This window comes from Haliotis asinina, chromosome 8 (assembly GCF_037392515.1).
Source record: "Haliotis asinina isolate JCU_RB_2024 chromosome 8, JCU_Hal_asi_v2, whole genome shotgun sequence".
Lineage (NCBI taxonomy): Eukaryota > Metazoa > Mollusca > Gastropoda > Lepetellida > Haliotidae > Haliotis > Haliotis asinina.
Window position 1 is genome coordinate 17,824,929 of NC_090287.1, and position 24,482 is coordinate 17,849,410.

The following is a 24,482-nucleotide window of genomic DNA, read 5'->3' on the forward strand; positions in this document are numbered from 1 at the left end:
ATAGTCCGAATGCATGGAAGAGCACCGTGACGTGAACGTCGTTGCCTTCGTCACGTCGACACCACCGTCCCTAGGTGCAGTTAATGGAAACCTTAGTGTCTCGGGTCCTCCCAGCAACTCATGTCTCTCACTTGTCATATCCCGAGAATTTGACACGTAACCTCTCCATACAGGGAGAGCTGAAAAACTTGTCATATGTTGTAACAATCACAACCAATACTGTAAAGAATGTGTCACTGTTTCACATTACTTTCTACTGTCATCCTCAATTTGCATATGGCGGATATGAGGGGTTTTTTTAGAAATGTTCCCTTACAGTTATAGCTGAGCAAATAGGAACAACGTACAATGGCTACACCTGATCCAGAGTCTTACAGATTGTACCTTAACTGTCACAAATGTCATGCGAAATTAATATGGCTACATGTGACAACAACGCTCTGTCTGACACAAATGCCATGTGGAACTAATATGGCTCTGTCCGACATCAACGCTCTGTCTGACACAAATGCCCTGTGGAACTAACGTGGCTCTGTCCGACATCAACGCTCTGTCTGACACAAATGCCCTGTGGAACTAACGTGGCTCTGTTCGACATCAACGCTCTGTCTGACACAAATGCCATGTGGAACTAACATGGCTCTGTCCGACATCAACGCTCTGTCTGACACAAATGCCATGTGGAACTAACATGGCTCTGTCCGACATCAACGCGCTGTCTGACACAAATGTCATATGAAACTACTATGGTTTCATGTGATCTCGACACACTTGCAGGGGTCGGATGGTCAGACTTGAAGCATGTCAGTTTAGACTGCGTACAGTCCGTCGTGTTACAGCAGAAAAATTGAGTGCGTTATGTGAAAACCCGTCAGGTCAATAAAACAAAACCAACCCCCAAAGAAACATAGTCCCATCGTTCTACATAAGTAAATCACGGCATTAAATATTAAAAATACATGCGCGTTAATCGTCAGGTGACCTTGGTTAAATTAGTCTGTATGCTCCAAGTTAACCCTCCTTTCAACCAATAAGGAAATGATATACTATGTGCAGGAAAACTTTCGTCATGGTTATGTCGGCATATGCACCTCAAATAACTGCTGTTCAGATATCAGGAGTAAAATGTGTCAGTAACGCTGTTTGGGTAGCGTTTTTCCCATTCATGTTTTGGCAACAGCGTGAGAAAAAAAGATTTTTCTAAGACGGGATCGTATGACATAGCCGTTCACCCAGAGGGGAGCTAATCCCCTCAGTACACTCTAAACGCACACGATAATTAAAGCTAAGCGGCTGAAAATCTTCTCTTTTCTACCGTCCCGTGAAACGGAGCGAGTCTCGTGCTCTTTAAACACCTCGAAATATGGGCAAACAAGCCTCAACGTCAGCTCATTGTGTTCGCAAGAAAGCGGTCTACCATCTAAAAGGAAATGGATATTTAATGCCGAAATCCACCTGTCGTCTGCCCCGTGCCTTTCCAAGCTGCCTGACACTAACGCCATCATCACTTGGACAATAATGGGATTAACGAAGCCCCTTTATGCAATACTAACGTTTGTAATAGCTGGCTTGTCATAGTCGACGAGCGTCGTTGTCGGGCGGTCTTTCTCGCCGACTGTACAAACACCCTTGTTTCCTACACCGTTCAGTGTGTGCAACTTCGGCAATCTTGATCATTAAGTCATCTGGCCAGACACACTTTCGTTTGACTGAGTACCCGAATTTGAAACTTCTCTCAGCGCGGACCGACACAAGGCGGCACCCCTCATAATGGTACGCCCCATTTACCCCTGCGACCGATTCATCAACGGTGTGAGTGGACTCGCCGCCCGTCTCAGCCAATGAAACAAGTGAATACATCCATCAATTAGTTGACCAATTGCGGTGGCATCAGCTATCGTATAAAGCACGTTTGTCGTGTAGGAATTACTAGTGCATAGTACACTGTCAAAACAACGTTGCTGTGATAACGGCAGTCCACATGTGTGCCAGCACGATCATGTAGTTTGTGAACACAGCCGATAAACGACAGGCCATAGCGTATCACGAGACGTGCACTGCACGTGCAGGAACTAACGCATGAGATAATATTATATTATGCAGAATGAATGGAGCTGGCAACTTATTCTGCTCTTTGGTCGTCTTTATTGTCATTTTTGGAATAACCAACGGGAGAAAGTTAAAGTGTGGAAAATGTGACGAGGCCCGCTGTCCGATTCTGCACTACTGTGTCGGCGATGTCGTCAAGGACCACTGCGGGTGTTGTGCAGTATGCTCCAGCGACGTGTACCAGCCGACAAAGAAAAAAAGTAAGTTCTTTATCGGTGCTATGATTTGACTTTGAAAGGGGTAATGTGTGCACTTTATACTCAGTACAAGTCACCAAGGTACTTGGCTAAGCGCCCAGTTAAACCGTACAGCATGGTATAGTACTCGTATATGCAACAAAAGGCATCTGAAAAATGGTATGCGCCACGTTGCACCCCCATCACCACCCGACCCATCTTCAGGATCCCCTGTCAAACTTTACTCATGTCAAACTGACAATCTGACATAAACAGCCTTCACTGGAATATGAACAAAAATATATATTTTAGATGTGTGTTGAAAGTATTATGTCATTGAGATGAGTCCATGGTATATATCTAATGTTCCGAATGTCGACAAGGTCATGGGTACTTAGGCGCGGTGTTACATTAAGCGCATGTTATTCAGAAGAATGTACATTAATGCGTGAATTAGGTTTATGAAGAAAAACATCAGTCTCTGTGAAAAATTATTCTAATGGCATATTTATATGGTGCACTTACCCCCGCAACTTGTATACATGCTCTATGTAGCACTCCTGGTTTCCGATTAACAAAAAGCACATGTAACTTCATTTTTTTTGTCAGTCTTTAAATACATTTTGTAAAACAAATAACCCCAAAGTGCTGAATATTAAAAAACGGAAAATAACATGTTATTTACATGTTTTAATTCGAAAACAGAATTAAACAAACCTCTTTCTCTCAAGAAAGAGGAACCTGTAGAATGTGTGTCAATCCTGTAGAACGGTTCTTGCTGCATGGTATTTGACCAGCGGGCTTGAGTCCTACTCGACCCGGTGTAGCGTAGTTTTGCCAGATTGGGGGGCTGGTAACGTAATTTTGTAGAACTTACGTCTGTGGAAGTGTTTTTGTAGTCTTTAACTAGTGACAACCTCTCTCATAGTAGAGCTGACGATATGACTCGGTGATCCCTCACCAACTATCGGCACTGAACCGCTGAACGGACAGTAAACTTTTTCAAGACAAGAGAAACTGATCAACTGAAAGTGGAAGCGTCAAAGTCATGATGTAAGAAAAATGACTATAACGGACTTTATACATTTCGAAGAAATGCTTTTCTACCCATAGATAGTCACATCTCTCTCTCTCTCTCTCTCTCTCTCACTCACTCACTCACTCTCACTCTCTCTCTCTCTCTCTCTCTCTCTCTCTCTCAGTGATGATCTCATTGCGCAGGCTGTTCAAAGATCATTTCTCAAGTTTACCTAGCGACAGTTAGTCCACAGCACGGGTGATACCTGGCGGCCTTTCCCCTCGTACAACCTATAAATATTATATACATTTTACAAGTCAGTCTGACCTGCATATATGTACATTATTATAAGGGGTCGACCGGTCCTTGAAATGGGCGCAGCGTCTTGCTGTTGATGACACACGTGTACCTAGGTCGCAAAACATGCATACATGCTGTATGTATATTTCACTCGGCCTATATACATCAAGGTGTTGGCGTCAATTGTCTATTGAAACAGAAATTTGCCATCCCCTGTGCTGTCAAGAATACTGATGGGTTAGGTTTCTAAAATGAAGTTAAAGTGTTTAACTGTGATGTCAGCGATGTCAGGTTGACATTAACCGTAAAATGGGATTTAATGTCAACTAAATATATTACTTTGTCTTAGACGGTACACAGAATGTCTGGTTGTAGCATTCGGTGATACGTGTGCAGTTGTTTCACGATAAACAGTTTTGACATTCGGGGTAAGAAAGATCGATCACATTAATTTAAACTGTATCGCTCTGCAAACATTAGCTAACTCACACCTGTCTGTTTTTAGGTGTCTGATTTTGTTGTTGCAGCTGGATAGCGCTCAAGTATTGAAACACTTGTCGTCGAACTTCTGGCACGTAATAACTGACAAAGTCAGACACGCTTTTTTATATTTTTACGATTACAACTTCATACCATGTTCATACAACACGTAGTGTTGGTCGTATATCATTATGCTACAACACTGTAAGCAAATGCAAACATATGTAAATTTCCTCGAGTTATAGACTGCTTGACTGGGAGGAGGTAACAGGCCCTGCAAGATGAAGTCAATATGTCCCAGCAGGATACTTGTTTGTTTTTAATGTAGGTCGCCCCACAATCCACAGTTCGAGACGCCGATGGGAATTTCTAGCATACGCCGCCCAAACATTTAATAGATACACTATCTACGATTAAACTGGAGATCGTGACCTCGGGAAACAATAGTTCAACTCGAAGCGGTTGTCGAAGCGAGTGCGTCTTGCTGTAAGATCATGTGTATTTGTTCGATAGGGCTATACAAAACGGGGTGTATGCATAGGTATTTGTTGAAAGTATCGGTGAAAGAGTTAAAGCGGTGGGTTTGTGCCCTATACTAATTTCAGCGGGGTTTAGAATCTGATTTGAAGGGTTATCAAAAGATTTGTATGGGTATTTTTGGGGTGGGTGTTTGCTGGTTAAGATATTAGCCTTCCCCTCGGGTATGTTTAAAGGGGTGTCAGTAAATTGGAATGTGCATTTTTGATGGTCAGCAGGGTAAACGAGTTTGTCTCAAGCGTCCATCTTGAACTTTGTTGTATACAGTGTAAATAATGATCTCTTGAAATCTTAAATGATGTGAAAAAATGTGAGAGTGGCTCGTGTCTTCATATTTCATACAGGTAAACGACTCTCACTGTCACGTTACACATGTGATTACACTTTCTGAATAAACTACAGGTTCTAGTGGGATGTGACTCAAACCAACAGAAGTACTTGAATCTACTCGAATCGTTACTTTACCAAGAAAGAACAATCCTCAATGTAACATGTCTTGCCTGTCATTTTGTACTCTTGAGTGTTACTGGCCTTTAAAACATCGTCCACAACACCCTGGCTTAATTCATACACCACCTAAGACATACTGCTATCACGATTGTCCGTTAAGATTGTTCTCTTGGTATACTGTCGGAAAAAAGAAAGTATACACCTAAGTGTGACTGTGGTAAACATTAAACAAACAATATAGGGTTGATTTCGATTATCTGGGTGTAATAATTGTGTTATTATGTTGTTTGAAATTGCGATCTGCTTCGGTGACTCTGTGTTTGCATAACGTTTCGTAATGTTTTTATCAAATCCAATTTTCAAGTGAATGTTTTCCTTTCACTGACAGTTTCTCCGAAGGTTTCTCGACCATGAAACTCCATGTTTCTCTTTCTCTATCTAGAGTACACCCCGCCTGTAGTTTTTACCGACTCACATTTATCAGCAAAGATAGTGCAACCAAATTTGCTCAGCTATCAAATGCGATAAGAACAAACTGGATTCCAAATACTTGACGTATGCCCTGACAGCAAAAAGACCTCGGCCAGTGTGGCTTTCGTTGCACGCAACCCCACCTTTCTATCAACGAACAGTCTAAGCTTAACAGAAATAACCTTATCTAATTTTATTTTGTTAATATAATAAAATATACAAACTGAGCCTATGACAATGCTTAATTTCAAGAACTGAAGCAGTCTAGACTTGCTAAAACATTCTAGACACAAGTCAGATTCTTTTTGCATTATATTTTCCGGGAGACGGACAAAGTACGAAGTTGCTCACGCGTTTAAAGCGACAGTCACTTCCTTTCTGCGTAATATCATACATGTATCTTCCAAACTACAAAACAGCTTCATGCGTCTTGATACCATGCTAAGTTCACCTTTATGTAATAGCATATTGTGACATCTGAATTTGGATAAGTTTTCTTTTTACTTCTGTTTCATTTAGTTTCAATTTGATTTTAGTGAAAAGGGCTATAAAGCTTGTTAATTCACCATTCGTTCAAAAGGGACAAAGTCAGGTGTCACTATTCACCGTCTGGAGCTGTGACTCTGAATCCTTTGATCGCTGATTCGAACCAACTTGTCGCTGATATTTACCCTTGCCTTGTCTGCAGCCTGCCCTGCGACAGTGGTATATTTGTAAGTCACGCACCACTTTGGCTTTCCTCGCACGTCAAACTGGCACTCTTCAATCTGTTGAGCTGTTTACGTTCATACAACCAGTCATCCAGTTACAACGCAGTAACAAACAGACCCATTTAAATTGACAAGGGGACCCTGTGAGACTTGAGATTCATAAGTTGAGGAAATCTAGACTTGCTTCATTTGGGGCTTTATCACTGCAGGAGGGCTTGGTAGTAGGGAAACATGTGGACGATGACCATGATATCAATCACTGGTTTGTCCGGTTCAGACACTGCCCATGAAGATCCGTGGTAGAATAGGTGAAAAGGCGACCATGCCTGTCGTAAGAGGCGACTAACGGAATTGAGTGGTCAGGCTGGCTGACTTGGTTGACACAGGACTTCGTTCCCAATTGCACAGATTGATGCCCATGCTGTTGATCACTGGATTGTCTGGTCCAGACTCGATTATTTCCAGGCCACCGCAATATAGCTGGAATATTGCTGAGTACGGCCTAAACAAAACTAACTCACTCATTCACTGGTCCAGACTGATTTCAGACCGGCTGGACTCTAGCGTCAGTGTTGAAAGTGTGCAAACGGTGTTTTATGTTGCTATAAAGCCGATATGGCTGGTATAGTCAGGACAGAGCCCTCGTCCCACACCCTATACTTGAACTGGGTTCACATGCGGCCGACCAAGTGCTGCTTCCTGATGGTCGCTCCTATAGGATGTCCTGTGTTTATCATACAGACATTACCTCCTCGTCACTTGTGTAGCGAGACACATATTCCCTAAAATAAAGCTAAACGGTGGAATTTAGAGGAATTCTGCTGTCTCTGAATTGGGTACAGAGACGGAGAGGGGAAATGATATACGCTGTTGGAGCTAGAACGATGATATTATAGAGACGGGGTGAGATGTAGGGTGTGGGTGTTGTTGATTGTCATTATATGTATGACCTCTGTGAATGGTAGATATACTATCGCCCTGTATTATTAACTTGTACAACCTCAAGGTCTTGATCTCATATCCCGTCTTATACACGGTACTAGGGTTCATTCTCGGCATGGATTGTCATCTTCGCAAGGCATTTCTTTAAGATTGGATTTTTCTTTGCATAGTGCCACACTCCTTGAAAATGACGTTAAACGTTTGTTATTAAATTGATCGGGAACACTTCTGAGTTCGGTTCTGTGAATTGACCAACGCTTAGTAATAACGGAATGCCGTTTTGCTTCCCTTAAACCATCCTTGACAAATGTCGTGTTTCCCATACTTAAACATGTTTCAAGAAAGTTCATTTGGTCAGGACCAGTTTCCGTAAATGATCTCATTGCTAAGTCAGTTGTATTTCTCATACGTTAAGTATAGGGTAATATCCGAGTAACTCTCCATTCCTAAAAGATGATGGAGCTGAGGCCATCGCTTAAAATGAGGGAGCCCCCTAAATGCAGGAAAGTCGCTTTGAGGTATCGTCCCAGTTACACAGACCCACAACAATCCAAGAACAAGGTCGTTTCGTGGACCGGGTGGGCCCTGCAGGCACACTTGCACAAAACGACCTTAACGCGTTTACTACTTAATATTGAAGTATGGCAGTTAAGATCGCTTTGAGGGACGGGCCCCAAGGCGGTACCACGAATCTACTTACTGACACGCGTATTACTCACACGTTAACATGGACTAGACATAATCGTGGTTGCTAAGAACGCTTTGCTATACGTAGCCTAGTCTGTTTCCCAGCCCCTGAACCCCACCATCTTCCCATCTGCATGACAATTTCTGCAGTGATAAACGAAGCAAGTCTGGGTTGCCGCTTGTTCAAGTTCTGAATCTCCCATCTCTCTGCGGCTCTTTTTCAATTCAAAGGGAATTATTTGTTCCTGTGAAGATTGGGTATATTATAGAATAATCGTCTGAAGATTTCCACAGGTTTAGGTTCTGAATCTCCCTTCTCAGTTTTAAAGGCACTGTCTGTTTCTGTGACAATTATATGTAATCAGAGACGAAGCGTTAGTCTAAACGGAGCCCGGAATTTAAAGGTTTCTCCGACCCCATGGAACTCACTTCCCGCCCTAGGTTCAAGGCTTGGTGTACCGTTATACGGATAATGTGCATATTGTATCACTCTTATGTCGTGCACCCGCAGTGTTGTGGGAGATTTATAACGTATACATTGCCGATAATTAGATTCCATGGCTATCAGTGGCTATGAACTGGTTGCCCTTTTTGACGATTACGGATCACAAATGTCGTGTTATTTTTATACTACCCTAGTCACGTGTTTCTGAAATAGGTGGAGCTGATAACCGCGTGTGTTGTATATCAGCCCGGCCGTGTGTACATCAATGTCATGTCATTAAAACGACAATTTTCTGCACTCGGAACCAGGTAATTTCTATCAAGCATGTATACGACATGTAAGCGCTAAGGTGTCATCATGGAAGCTATTTACACGTACAAGAAAGGAAATTACGTGAAAACAGTCTTTTTTATCTTAACTGACGGAGAGACAGACTGGAGGTTAAATAGGTACAATGCCACGGGGAAGGTTCGGGTTTGGTTCCCAACATGGGCACAATGTCTGAAACCCGTTACCTGAATATTGGTAAAATCGGTGTTACGCTAGTCTATCGTACAGCCTTAGCTTATACTCGTTTAGAAATACGGCGTGAAAGCAGAATTTTACAGATTCTAATCAAATCGCGAGACATGCCCTGGAAATCGGAAGGAGACCATTCGGACCTCACGGCCTGCTTGAACATAAACCATTGGCACACCTGTACATAAACATTTAGCTTCTGAAAAAATGGTTTTTGATAGAAACAAAACTCTCGATTCCAGTTAGTCCCAAAATTTGGAAAATCTGTATTACAACACAATACGGAATGATGATGATGATGATGATGATGGAAAGAAATGGAAATTCCTATAGTTCAAACTCTGTGAGACAGACTAAGGGGAATAAGCCGTGTGTGCATGGTATTTGTTGCGTAATGTGTCACGGGTCATATGCCTACGTGGGTGTGAAAACACACATTAGGCAAGTGTTTAGTTACACAACTACTCTAATTCCCAACAAAATTCCCCCTCAACGGCTGAACTTTGGTGACAAGCGACTGCAATGCTGAAGTAGACCCGGTCCAGCGCGCCGCATGGTCACTGGACCAGATCCAACATCGTCATTATTTGTCGGTATTCTCAAGCGGAACAGTCTTGCACAAGCTCCTTACGATAAGACGCTGAACAAGGCGTTCCGACAACGCCATTGTCGACAAGGAGGAGAAGGGTTTGACACGGAACAGTTGAAAGTGACGGTGTACAGTTTCAGAAGTGTCATGTGTTTAGTTTTCTGGATTAAAAGCTTCTTTGACGTCTCACTCTGTAAATCCCTGTGTGAAATATTAGTTACGTTGAAGGGTCTGGCTCACACATTCATGCGTCAATTTTCAGAGTGTTTTACCTTGAGTCGAGAATATTTGTTAACGACTGATGGCTTTTGTACCTTCTTGTTAAGCTTTCCGTTTTGATAAGACCGGTCAATTTAAACCCGTGTCACGCCGGTAAAGTGCTTTAATGGACGTCAAGTACAACACGTCTAGGAAACCCAATGGATGACCCTGTGACCTTGAAGAAAGTCGTCTGCCCATAATCATGGAACAATTTGACTTAATAAATTCAATTTTTGATTTCTATGAACGACCTTGTGACCCGCCCTGGCGTCCTATGTCGAGGCGTTTGATGTCTCCAGTAATGTATGCCTGTCGTCTGTTGATACAATCACCCTTCACCTCTGTTACTTCACAGTCTTCATTATGAATTCCATTCATTTGTTATCTTATAATTACATCTGTGACCACGAGGATATTAGAATAACCGTCCCATGTTCTGCATGTCGTTAAAGAATCAATTGGAATGTGGAAATAACCACTGACTAAAGGCAGAATAACGCCATAGCGGGTCCCCTAATACTATGAGGCTTTCTACCAAAAGGTTAACCTGAAACACCAACGATATCATTCAAGTGGTAGAATTGCTGTCTGCAAGTCTGACACTCATTAGTCAGTGCTTAGCCATGTCAACGGTCTTTCATATCACACTTCTTCATGGTTGCTGTCTCCGTTGAGTGGAATATTGACTCTTTCGTATATTGATTTATCAGATGAACCAATAAAGACATCACGTTAAAGAACAAAGAAAGATGTATTTTAATACAGTTTGCTTTTGAGTTCAGAATGTGGACGGACCAAGAATGAGGCTTATCAAGAATAACAGAACGGACTAAAATCGTTAAGTGGTTAAGTGTTTAGCAGAGGATAATCGCATCTTTCTACCATATAGAGGGTGGCTTCCAACTAACGTCCCTTACTGGCAACCATTTAGTTACAGCGCAGGTTGAAAATTAACAGTTTATTTGGATGAGTGGACACTATATTACGCTCAGCTCATCAATTCATCTAGTCAACCTATTCACATGTGTGACGTCATTGTGCCAGAATGATTTTGTTGAACTGTTGTATTTGCAGTGCTGATTCAAAACCAGTTTAACAGACACTGCCAAACAATGATAAGGGTAGGTTTTCTCTGTTTGTATCATTATTACAGTTATATAGCCGTGCAGGAGAGGGTATACGATCCCTTAGAAGACTTAGTGCCAGAAATCAACCAATCCACGTTTAACCTTGCTTAAAGTACTCAATAATATATATGGTTGCATCGAGGATGAATTTCTTCACTAACTTAGGGAAACTAACTGCAGACTATGGAGATGAATTGCACGCGGAGCATACTCAGTAATGGAGTGTAACGAAAAGTACTGAGGATAAGTTTACTTCGACTGCATTGAAATGCTGAAAAGCATGCGCAAACATCAGGCGTTTTGGTGTAAAGATTTCTTAAAATTTTGCCTATTTACACTGATTTACATCGTTTTCTGAACTCACGGCAATGATCTTTCAACGTTACCAATTTGATTTACAATACACCAGTTTATGTGTAAACATTGCCTTTCTGCAAAATCTAGTTTAGAACAGTTGACTGAAGAGGATTGCTATATTTCCACTAGTCAGTCAAAACCTTTGATGGGTAGGATATGTATTTGTGATAGTAACAGATAAACCCAATTACACTGAAAAGGAGCCCCAGTGACTTGAGAGATACCTGGACCTGAGGAAATCTAGCCTTGCTTCATTTAGGGCTTAAGCATTGCAGGGAGGACGAGGCAGTAGGGAAAGTAATGTAGTTCAGGGAGCGTGAGACAGACCAGGCTTTAGCATTGCAGGGAGGGCGAGGCAGTAGGGAAAGTAATGTAGTTCAGGGAGCGTGAGACAGACCAGGCTTTAGCATTGCAGGGAGGGCGAGGCAGTAGGGAAAGTAATGTAGTTCAGGGAGCGTGAGACAGACCAGGCTTTAGCATTGCAGGGAGGACGAGGCAGTAGGGAAAGTAATGTAGTTCAGGGAGCGTGAGACAGACCAGGCTTTAGCATTGCAGGGAGGGCGAGGCAGTAGGGAAAGTAATGTAGTTCAGGGAGCGTGAGACAGACCAGGCTTTAGCATTGCAGGGAGGGCGAGGCAGTAGGGAAAATAATGTAGTTCAGGGAGCGTGAGACAGACCAGGCTTTAGCATTGCAGGGAGGACGAGGCAGTAGGGAAAGTAATGTAGTTCAGGGAGCGTGAGACAGACCAGGCTTTAGCATTGCAGGGAGGGCGAGGCAGTAGGGAAAGTAATGTAGTTCAGGGAGCGTGAGACAGACCAGGCTTTAGCATTGCAGGGAGGGCGAGGCAGTAGGGAAAGTAATGTAGTTCAGGGAGCGTGAGACAGACCAGGCTTTAGCATTGCAGGGAGGGCGAGGCAGTAGGGAAAGTAATGTAGTTCAGGGAGCGTGAGACAGACCAGGCTTTAGCATTGCAGGGAGGACGAGGCAGTAGGGAAAGTAATGTAGTTCAGGGAGCGTGAGACAGACCAGGCTTTAGCATTGCAGGGAGGGCGAGGCAGTAGGGAAAGTAATGTAGTTCAGGGAGCGTGAGACAGACCAGGCTTTAGCATTGCAGGGAGGGCGAGGCAGTAGGGAAAGTAATGTAGTTCAGGGAGCGTGAGACAGACCAGGCTTTAGCATTGCAGGGAGGGCGAGGCAGTAGGGAAAGTAATGTAGTTCAGGGAGCGTGAGACAGACCAGGCTTTAGCATTGCAGGGAGGGCGAGGCAGTAGGGAAAGTAATGTAGTTCAGGGAGCGTGAGGCAGACCAGGCTTTAGCATTGCAGGGAGGACGAGGCAGTAGGGAAAGTAATGTAGTTCAGGGAGCGTGAGACAGACCAGGCTTTAGCATTGCAGGGAGGGCGAGGCAGTAGGGAAAGTAATGTAGTTCAGGGAGCGTGAGACAGACCAGGCTTTAGCATTGCAGGGAGGGCGAGGCAGTAGGGAAAGTAATGTAGTTCAGGGAGCGTGAGACAGACCAGGCTTTAGCATTGCAGGGAGGGCGAGGCAGTAGGGAAAGTAATGTAGTTCAGGGAGCGTGAGACAGACCAGGCTTTAGCATTGCAGGGAGGACGAGGCAGTAGGGAAAGTAATGTAGTTCAGGGAGCGTGAGACAGACCAGGCTTTAGCATTGCAGGGAGGGCGAGGCAGTAGGGAAAATAATGTAGTTCAGGGAGCGTGAGACAGACCAGGCTTTAGCATTGCAGGGAGGGCGAGGCAGTAGGGAAAATAATGTGGTTCAGGGAGCGTGAGACCGACCAGAGAGACCTGATGTATGCTAGTCTCATGCGTTTATCACCCACGAGGATGAGCACACTTACCACCTGGGTGAAAGCATGAAATACAATCGCTGGGTATTGAGATTCGAACAACAATCATAGTGAGTGAATGAGTATTGTTTAACGACGCTTTTAGCAATATTTCAGCAATATCAAGACGGAGACACCAGAAATTAGCATCACACTTAGAACCCATGTGATGGTGCTTCATCCCTGACGAGCGGACGCTTTAAATAACCATTAAGCTACCACCAGCGCACCCTACAATCATAAACCAGTGAAGGTCCGGAGTAGAATAGGCCTTCTATTCTATAATGGCAACCCATGCTTGCCATAGAAGGCGGCTGCGCTTGAGTCCACTAACGGGATCGGGTGGTCAGACTAGCTGACTTGGTTGACACATGTCATCAGTTCCCGATTGCGCAGATTGCTGCTCATGCTGTTGACCACTGGATTGTCTGGTCCAAACTCGATTATTTACAGACCGCCGCCATATAGCTGGAATATTGCTGAGTGCGACGTAAAACTAAACTCACTCACTCACTCACTCACTCACTCACTCACTCCCTACAATAATGGGTTTCTGGAGTGCAAAGTAATACACCATAGGGAATTGCGACGACCGGGTCGCCCACACCAATGGAGTCAAACATGAAGTGATGTGCCTATACGATTGCAACATTTTACTTCCACGAAAATGATCTTTGTTTTCGATTTTTATATTACAAATCCCTTGGATCAGATGTCGACTGGGGTAACTGTTCTGAAATGTGTAATTTGAATAAGCTTAATATTTCATAAAAGAAATTATAAAACTTCTTGGAATTTGTATCTTTCACTTGTGATTTAAATTCTTTGGATAAAGTAATTACTACTCTATGTAATGACGGCCGTGTCGCGGCCTGCCTAGACTGAGCCACAAGAGGCATCTTTGATGTATATTTCTTTGCCCTTTACACCACCACACCATGTCGGCGATGTCTTCAGGTGTTGACGAGACGGCACGTTATAGAAATATGACAGATGGACCTATTCTCGAAATTGTCATATGACGACAAAATGCCAAACTGTTTGGTTAACTCCGACTCTCGGGATCTCGGGAGTCCGTGACACCGGAAGTAACACTGTTGCATGGACATCCGTTACCGACGTTGTAAGATCTGCCAATTACATAAGGGGATGAGGTATGTCAGGATTTCTGATGTCTTTTTAGACAGGCTCAGCATCAGGGAAGAATGGAGAACGTCGCATGGTCTCTCTAGTATCAAAGTATGATTAAATAACAAGATTCGTTTTCCGACGACCAGGTCAGACCAGACGACCAAATGAAGTGAATTGATTTCTATATTATCACACTGATGGGAGCCTAGTGGTTAAAGCGTTCGCTACTCATGACGGAGAGCATCGGTCGATCTCCACCATCCCGTTCCTATTTTTCCCGTCGTTACATTGATTTAATACATTTAGACTTAACAGTTAAAAATGACCGCGTAACTGAAGTCTACAGTTAAATCAGTTAAAGCCCCACCCACCTATCCCTCACCCCCACCCCATGGGGGAGATTGGATCATTGCTCAAAGCGACATGGTAGCGATGGAGAAGGAGACAGAGACGATACTTTCTTAAAGTGCCATATGTCCTTTCACTGTAGGGAAATAAGCTACCTTTCAGTTCCAATTGTTGGTGGGAGGTTACTTTATATTTCAAACACTGGTCATTAGATCAACTTTTAGCTAGATCAGCAAACGTAACTAAAACTCATTCAAGAGTCGTAAAACTTCACATTCAATTGGAGCAAGTGTGTAGTCCAATTCTGCAGGCCTGAAGGTGACTTCAGATAAAAGGAGCCGCTAAGCTCAGCCATGCATGAACAGACGGACGCCCAATTTACGCGAAAGATGCGAGAGAGACAACGTCAATATTTATGTAATTCCTGCTACCATCCCAAGGATAACGGTCTATGCCTTCCTACTTGCTATAACGGTGCACCCCTGTCTGGACAATTAGTGGAGACGGCAGATCGAAACAGTAACGGTGCACCGTGGCGGTACCTTTATTGATGTTCATACGACGGAATCAGTGCATGATTGGTGTCCTGAGCATGTACTCTGAGGATAAGTGCTTCGATCTGCACGCACTGAATTCCTGTTATGTATGGTTGGCTGCTATGACAGCTTAATTCATGGCAATTTTCTCCCGTCAAACCTTTCAAAACACGACCCTACGGTGTCGCTCAGCCTTCGCGAAGCATAGCCCTTTATGTCCGATTTGTGAAAATAGCAACTTCTGACATAATGGAGGACAACCCATGAATATTTCAGTCGAAGTTCGTAATGTTACAGGTTTTTCTTTAATCAACATTCCAGAAATGTTGCAGCACTGAGCTACAAGCGTTAATGATGTCTGTCTGCCGGTTGAGCGGATCTGTTCAAGGTGATGTTATCCACGCCAAATGGGTACTATCTGAACTATTAATGGTGGCTCGGGAACTGACTGGGATCAAGCATTGGCAATGTCTTTATCACTAGTTCAGTGGGTATTTTTGATAAATATTTCAGGAATATGCCTGCAGGAGACACCAGAAATAGGCTTTACACACTTTTTCCATGGGGGGAATCGAACCCGGGTGTTCTGGGTGACTAGCGAACGCATTAACCACGAGGCCGTCCCAAATTTAAAGATGGTGGCAGGGCTAAACAAGGACACGTACAAAATACATGTATTGTTTCCGCAATACTTGTCTGATCGAATCTTGCACACGAAGTCAAGTGGCCAGTGTCGACCTTTCATTGCTTCGGTGGGGCGGTGGGGTAGCCTAGTGGTTAAACCGTTTACTCGTCACGCCGAAGAGCCAGGTTCGATCCCTCACATGGGTACAATGTGTGAAGCCCATTTCTGGTGTCCCCCGCAGTGATATTGCTGGAATATTGCTAAAAGCGGCGTAGAACCTAATTCACTCACTCACTCACTCATTGTTTCATTAAGGTGGTCTGGATTCAAACACAGACACGACCACTTCCATCTGCAGTTGAAGACAAGCTTGCCGGGCCATGAAAGCCATCACATATATGGCACTGGAATTGGAAATACAAATACAAATCGATCGATTTCTCGACGTGTATTCTTACTGAAGAGACTCGCTGAATTTGTGTCATGTAAATAGAAGTAGCACATGCAAGTCCGATACATCTGTATCTCATATTATATCATAAAGTTGTATATTGGATATATGTGATGATTGAATGTCATATAACCCGACACAGTGGTGATACAGTGAGTCCCGCTCTCGCAGATATACAAGGTACACAGTGTGGCAGTTTAGTCAATGGCATTAAGAAGTATAAACAGTCTTTTCTGGAAGAATCTACCTTTGATCTTAATCCCTTCAACGATTATTCATCTCAGTCTCATAAAATATGAATATAAATCATACACCCTATGTTGAAGGCATACATCACCGTTTCACATGTTTGATCGGGATGTGAATGATGAAGGGGTCCAGAGGAAATTGGCTCGTTTTGCTACTCCCGACTCTCCCTGGTGAAGTTTTCTAGGTTTGTTGGGGTATATGGGTAGCCTAGTGGTTAAGGTGTTTGTTAGTCGCGCTTAAGACCGTGGTTCGAGCCAGAGCTGACACTGTTTATCACTAAAAGGGAAAGACCACCCTGTTTACCATACGACTACAATGTGTAAAGTCCATTTCTGTCGTCCGTGGTTCCACGCGTCTCCAACGTCGACGTCATTTCCTGCTTACCAGAAATACATGACGCGTCGCGATATAACTAAACTAAATCTCACAACGGAGTGTCTCCCAGCTTCACTGAGTGATTTTGGTTTAATGCCGCCTTCAGATGTATCTCGGTTTTACCACATCCAAACAGCTTGATTTGTGAGCCAAACCAGCATAGCATTGATATCCCTGTGATAAATGTGCGCAATGCCACTATGTAGATATCACAGCATGGCAGCTGAAGATGGGAGGGAAGACAGAAGTGATGAAGTTCCCAGACTTCCATCACTTAAGTGAAACATAGCAGTTCTGTCATGCTGAGAAACTTGGAAACATAGCGTGGCAAGGATTCGAACTTACGAGCACAAGCTCCTGGCGTGCGCAAGGGACGCAACTCTAACCAGCGAAGCGCGAAGCTTTATGTTGTTGAGACTGATGCTTAGTGTCTCAATTTATATAATTTTGACAGAAATAAATAATCCCATTTAAGTTGAAAAGGCCGAGGAAATGTAGACTTACTTCATCTAGAGCTGTAGCATTGGAAAAGGGGCTAGGCGGGAGGGAAAATTCGGTTTAAGGACTATGAGACAGACAGTCTGGCCCCACTGTTTCCATGAACCCTGTTTCATAGACACTGTACCTCTTGGCATCGTATTAGTCATTAGCAGCACACTCGCGAACATTAGCGTCGCACACCTGAATTTGTCATTTCACTGGGCGCTCAAATTTCTTTTAAATGGAGATGTTTTGTATTCAGACGTTGCTGTCTTGTGTTTGTCATTAAATCAGTCTAAACCCCATCTAATCTGTGTCTATTGAAACCATCTTCAAGATGGAAAGACGACTGGTCACGTGCACATCACGGTTTATCAGCGTTCGTGACATCGAATGTGTGTTGATCTTTGATATCGGAATATCTCGGCACTTTCCGTGACGTCTTACAAAGGATAGGAGGTGGATAGATAGATAGGATAAGCAGCAAGTGGAAAATCATCATTCATTCCTCCTCGCGAAGATTTAATGACATTACCAGATTTAAACATATTAATGTTTTTGACTGTTACAAAACAGTTTTCATCGATTAAATACTTTTTGTTTAACATTAGGCTGTTGCATGAATTAGATGAAATGACGACAAAATGTTACATTTAGGGGTTATTTCAACTGAGGCAATTAACTATTTTGTTATTTGCAATCCGGGGATGAAGTGCATCCTGTGTCAGCATTATCTGCTCGACTCAAACGTGTTATCGATCATGAATCGAAAATGCATTTCAGCACTGGACTTGGAGTCTCGGTAATAATTAGAATAGAAACTAATGACATATTGTCGTTAACTGTACTCACTGACGTCCGCGCCTTCAAACATGGCTTCCAGAGACTCATCCGAGGTCTTCTGTCGCAATCTTTAAATCCCGGCGACCCTCGCCCTCTCCTGTGTTCGCGTCATTGAAAATTCTTAACATTCATCAGTGAAATAGTATTGGTTTAAAATTGTTTTATTTACATCATAACTGAATCTTGTAGATCCTTCCCCCTGTAAGGTGGTCTTACCAACAAGGAATGAAAGGATTTATGGGTCGCGGGGGGGTACCGGTGCACAATCAAAGCTGTTATAGGGCTAACGAGTTAAGCAGGCCCGATTCGGTAACTCACGAAAGAGGCACTTACACGTGCAAAAAACATCACATGCACATCTCAACGAGCACCCTCAGCGGACGCAGCCGAGATGAGGAATGCTCACATCCCCATCCAGGTCCCCCCGAAGTGGGGACGAACGTGAGAGCTGAAAGTGATGCTTTATTAGCGGTAATCGGCCAGAGCTGATACGGTTAATCAAAAAAGAGGGCTGCGGAAGGACCACCCTGTTTAATCCCGTTCGCGAACTTAACTCGTTCGCACGATAACCACACCGCCTTTATTGGGGTTTTGCAGCTAATAACTGTTATATAAACATCTAAACAGATGCACAACTGCATCTTCTGACTGCCGCTACAGGGGGTCCTCGGTTCTGCATCGGCGTGCAGTCAGGGAGAGGAGCTTCACCGTTATATTACTTTTATACTCATTAGACTTTTTGGAGATGGTCCAACCATATGTTAGAAATTTCAAGTGTTTGGAACCATTGTACCCGTACTTTTTTAACTGTTCACCTTTCTCTTATTGTTTGGCATAGGCGGAAGCCGACTAGTAATAGCTTACGTTCATCGCTTTCTTATTTGTGTCGGGACAGCGGGGTAGTCTAGTGGTTAAAGCGTTCGCTGGTCACGCTGAAGGCTCGTATCGATTCCCCACATGGGCTCAATTTGTGAAGCCCATATCTGGAGTCCCCCGCCATGATATTGTTGGAATATTGCAAAAACAATACTCATTTACTCTGATTTTTGCCGGACACTTAATTTTTCCGCACCCTGTTTCTACCTGAATGTATAGTATCTGGCGTTCACTCTCCATTCTGAGAGGTTCGACACCATTTTGAAATGGCCTACAATCACTCAAAATGTATTTCGATGATTCAGTCTCTACCTGAAATATAGGCACAGTGAAAACGGGTCACTCGGGTTAATAGTGATAATTAGCGATTAGTCCCGCACGTGTGCACTATTTCTGATGAACCTATTTGGAGCCCAGCTTCTGTGTAGATACCTGACAGTCACTGTAATATTATATGTATGATCACGAATCTCACCTGTTAAGGTTTACAAAAGAATAGCTTACACTTACGATTCATACGATCGAGGTTGATTGGTTACTTTGTTGTTGAACTCCACACTCAGGGAATATTCCGGCTATAGCCTAGTTGAGTTGAGTTGAGTTGAGTTGAGTTGAGTTGGGTTTTACGTCACATTGGCATTATTCCAGCCATATAGTGACGAGACCAAGTTTGCAGTCATAAACATTTGAAGTCCAATGCCCAAAAGAGTTTTGTGTTGAAAACGTATGTATTCATTATATTATTATTTAAAGAACCGAAAATGTCATAACACCAAATTTAAAAGCTAGTAATTCGTCAGCTAACTATAATCGAGTCTGCACCAGACAGTCCAGAGATCAACATCATGAGCATCGATCTGCTGAATTGGTATACGATGAGATGTGTCAATCAAGCCAGCCAGTCTGACCACCCGATCCCGTCGCCTTTTACGACAAGAATGGGTTACTGAGGATCAAGGTTTAAAGTTTATTTGTTGTTTAACAATATTTCGGCAATGTGGAAGCTGCCAGAGAATATTATTTATTAAATAGTGCCTTACTCAAGTCCAGAAGTCTAAGTTTGCGTCAGCTCGAGGATTCAGGCTTGTTCCGGGTTCAATTTGGAACTGTTTAGTAGAAAATTATGTAGGTTGTTTATATGGGGGCTTATGTCGATTTGGCCGAGTCCAAATCAAGTCGAGAATGACTGGGCAGGTCTAGTTTGAACTTGTTCTGGGCAACTTTTGGATTTTATTACTCTCTTCGTCAGTCTGTCGTTTCTTGTTCATTCACCCGACTGTCACTGGTTAAAATCGGTATTTCATGAAATCGCATCGATGACATAAACGCATTCCACTCCACTCCACCCCCACAACGATGCTGTGTTGATTCTACCATGTTTGTAGGTGTCGCATTCATGACGGCCGACTACGGGAATTCCCATTCACAAGCCTTAGGGAGTGTACCATTCACCGATACCATGGCGATGAAGTCAAACACACGTCCATGGAAACGTTTTCTGGAGCATTTTCAGAAGAATTGTATAAACAAAATCATGAATGCACCGCCAAGCCCTAAAATTCCCATGCTACATTCTTGTCATTAAAAAAAACAGCGTTTCATTACCATAGCAACACATGGCCCAAACCTGGCGTTCAACCACTCGGTAGAGCTTCAGTATGTCACGGTTTTGTTGATGCGACTTTTAAGGACATGTCAGACTGGCTTTTCGTCAGCGGCTCCACAACGTACATCCAGCATGCCGTTGTTATGACGAGTATTGTTATAACATTTCGCCAGTGAGCCGTCCAAGGGGGGTATTTATGCCTAATAATAACAAATCTTTAACAAATTATCTTCCTTCTATTCCAGTCGTATGTGCACCGGTTGTAATGATTACTGCACTCAGTGCTTACCGTTCTTTAAAGCCCTGCTTGTGATGTCGGGGCTGGAAGATAAAACACATTTGATGTCACTGATTAAGCCCGTATTTCCACAACATATACACGGTATGAACCTCCTGATTACATTCATCACACGATAGTTACCGATTGTATATAATCCTGCCACTGTGGGCAAAGATTTGAGTGGGAACTAAGATCAGTCAATACCAGAAATGTCGATCAGTACATGGTTCTGTTTGACGAGGTCCTGTATGTAGTAGTTCCACTGTCTCCTGGTATATGTAGATCTATATATTGAGTGGAGCACCTGTTTAGGGATGTGGTATACAGTGCGTATATTTGTCAGGTGGAAATACTGGATTGGGAGCGCTATTGTACGTTCAATGAACGCCTGGTTTACTTAAATGATATGCTTTTCTCCAATAATGGTGATCAAACTATATATAACTCATTTTTTAAAAATAATCCCTGAAAGGAAAGTCGATATGGTGAAACAGATGAAAAAGTATTTTGAAGATATATTTTGAAACATCTGAGTCAAACCAAATCGCCATTTAGATAGACCTACTATGGAGGGGGTTTCGTTACTGAGAACACTTAACGCATTGTGACTGTAATGTTAGGACGTTAGGTGTAAACATTTGTTTCATTTCTTAAGTTAATTGTCAGATAATCAACATTTGTACCTCCTGACAGAGTATTCTAGGGATTGGAGAAGGACCATGTGTTGACCATTTTCTAAAACCAATGTGCGATCTGCTCAGATGTTCGAAAATCTATTTCCAGTTTGAGAGACTTTGCGTCGACCATGAGCAGTCTCGTGGAATTAACCCCTGTTTAAATGGCGGATATATTGTCAAACATGACTGTATGTTCTTAACAGTAAAGGAAGAGGGAAAATGTCAGCTCGCCAGCAAGATAGGGCATTCTATAGCCTTGATCGTCAAGCTTTAGTTGTAAAACAACCCGTACTGGAACAGCTAGACAACCACTTCAAGAGTATTGTGTCATTCTAAGATATAAGTAATCTGAAAATAAATAAGATTCATTTCCGCAGATAGCCTACGAGGAGAAGACCATGAACATTGATCAATCTGGTGGAAAGGCTACTTAAACAGAAGGGGTTTAGTCTAATGAAACATATGATTGGTGTCACACAGGCAGAAGGGTACCTTTAAGCTGAGGTGTTCCTCTCCAGATTTACAGACATGAAGTCTGCAGACACGATTTTCTTCTAAGCACTTACCAATTTCACCATATCATTTGTTCCAGTGTTTTGAAATAGTGCCATATATATGTTAAAGTGACCTGTTTGTGACGAGTGCTCCTGGTGGGACATAAGAGACTAAGTATCGATTAAATGTGTTTGGGGCTGGTAGCATTATCATGGTTTGGTTCCTACACATATCCATCTCACATATATTTTAAATAGATTTGGTAGAGAGGGAGAAAATATTTTGTCACCAACTCAGCAACATCTCTGTCAGTGTGAAAATGTACATTGTATACTCTAAATTGCCGGGTTAAAAAAATATCCACTTGAAAAGTCAACAAAATATTAACGTCATCCAAACTATACAAGGTTGATGCCTGCAAACGGAAGGCTCCAAAAACAGCATAGTTACATTTATCATATTATATGTCACACCTCAATGTGTAAATATGCTGCAATTACACTGGTGACTTTCTTCTGATTTCAGATGGCGCCTGTGAGCAAGTGAAGTGCCCCAAGTTCAAAGTATGTGTGGAGAACATGCAAGGGCTGCCTCTGTGCACGTGCCCCAGTGACTACATCTGCCGCAGCAGACGCCAACGCGAGGTGTGCGGCACTGACAACACCACTTACACCTCACGGTGTCACTTACGCATTGCCGCTTGCAACATTGGAAAGCGCATCAAGGTGGCACATAAGGGGCCCTGTGACGTCCAACGAGACGCGGCAGAGACGGTGGAAAGGAGGAAGAAACGAAGAAAGGCTAAAAGGAAGAATAAAAAGAATAAAAAATCTAAAGGCGGTAAAGCAAAGAGGAGGAATAAGAGAAGGGAACGAAGGCGAAACAATAAATCAATTCGGAAGAAGAGACGATACAGAAACGGAAAACTACGATTCGAAAAGACATTTGGACATTATAAGTGGAAATCCTAGTTGTTTAGCTACTGGACATATCGAACAGGGCCTACAGGTGGATGTATATTTGTCATTAAATGTTAGTGCTATGTCTACGTTGCGTTGATACAGCTCGTTCCGTTTGTATTATTTGTATCACATGGATTCCAACTTTTGCGGAAACCACGTCGGGCAGACACCTGGTTGCTATGACCTGTTAGAAGAATCCACGTTTTGTGTTTATTGGGTAACAGCGACCACATAGAGACGTGATATGTCAATTCTATGGATTTTATGTTGGGAACATCGTCGATTGTCAGGGGATTTTTAACTCCACGTTGTGATATGTACCTTGAGGACCACTAGACGTCGATCTGAATTGCATGTTTCAAAAAGCAGAACCTGGAGGACGTATTGAAACTGTCTGGTTCTGATTCGCTGAGACAAACCGGATCATGGTTCGTGTGTTCTTAACGAATCTCACGAATGGATTGGGGAACTATGCACTGTACTCCGAGACCAGTCTGGTGACCTAAGGCTTATAAATCCCAAGGTGTACCAATCACAATATGGACTTAAATAATTGCCAGAATTCAGCGGATGTGTTTGAGATTTGACTTCAAGTATAGATGGGTATGAAACGCCATTGCTCGTTTAACCGCGTCCTGAGTATTCTGTCCCTGTCATCATGATTTATAGATTTTTCTTAAGAATTCTGTAAGTGAAATATCACAAGGAATAGCGAATATTCAACACACGCCATATTTGTTAGTAATACATTGAAACCTGCTTAATCCGAACTCTGTTAAACCGGAATTCCACCCTCCACGCGGGCCCTGCTCGAAGCCGTATGTTACGCATGGGTGATTCATTTTCCGGATATCATTTATCCGTACATTTGCAATAGAGAGGTTGAGTTCGGGTTATCGAGGTCTCACTGCATCAGCATCTTGTCTGAAAGTGATCGCTTTCTGTACATCACAATACTCACTATATACTAGACGTCAAAGTATCTGTGTTATATTCAAACAGGAAATAAACGTTTTTATTCCGTTGATGCGCATGTGTCGTATAATTTAACACAGCAGGTGCCATCTGCGCATACGTTACGCGCGGGACGGTGTTCGTGAACCAGTCTGTCAGAAATCTTATTCAGATGTGGACCACGTGGAATGAATCGAAAATGCATCACTCTCAAAATATATTGCCAGCTGTGTTTCCACTTAGCTGATGGAAGATAGAGAACACATGACAATATATTTCTTCAAACCACTTAGGAGGGGTGTTGAAACTAGTCTTGGATGGAGATGTTGTTTTCGTATACGTGTTCATGCTGTTTGTATTTGGCCAATACGAGCGTTGTGTGCGTGTTAAAGTTTAATAATTTACAGTTCAGAACTTGTATGTTTCTCCTTACAGTGTCTTGCACCGTGACGACATCTTGTGTACGAGTCGATAAATAAATATGAATAACTTGATGAGTCTGTTGGAACACTCGTACTAGTCGATAAATAAACTAGGAATCAGGTGTTGGCAGATGACGATGTCATACT

The 24,482-nt window shown here is 42.9% G+C and overlaps 1 protein-coding gene across 1 annotated transcript; it reads left to right on the top strand.

The window, feature by feature from the left end:
• Positions 1-1,692: 1,692 nt before the first annotated feature.
• LOC137293968 (insulin-like growth factor-binding protein-related protein 1) lies at positions 1,693-23,984 on the top strand. Its single transcript, XM_067824871.1, has 2 exons — positions 1,693-2,309; positions 22,523-23,984. The coding sequence occupies exons 1-2, from the start codon at positions 2,105-2,107 to the stop codon at positions 22,966-22,968; spliced, it is 651 nt and encodes a 216-aa protein (XP_067680972.1). The 5' UTR covers positions 1,693-2,104; the 3' UTR covers positions 22,969-23,984.
• The last annotated feature ends 498 nt before the right edge of the window (positions 23,985-24,482 follow it).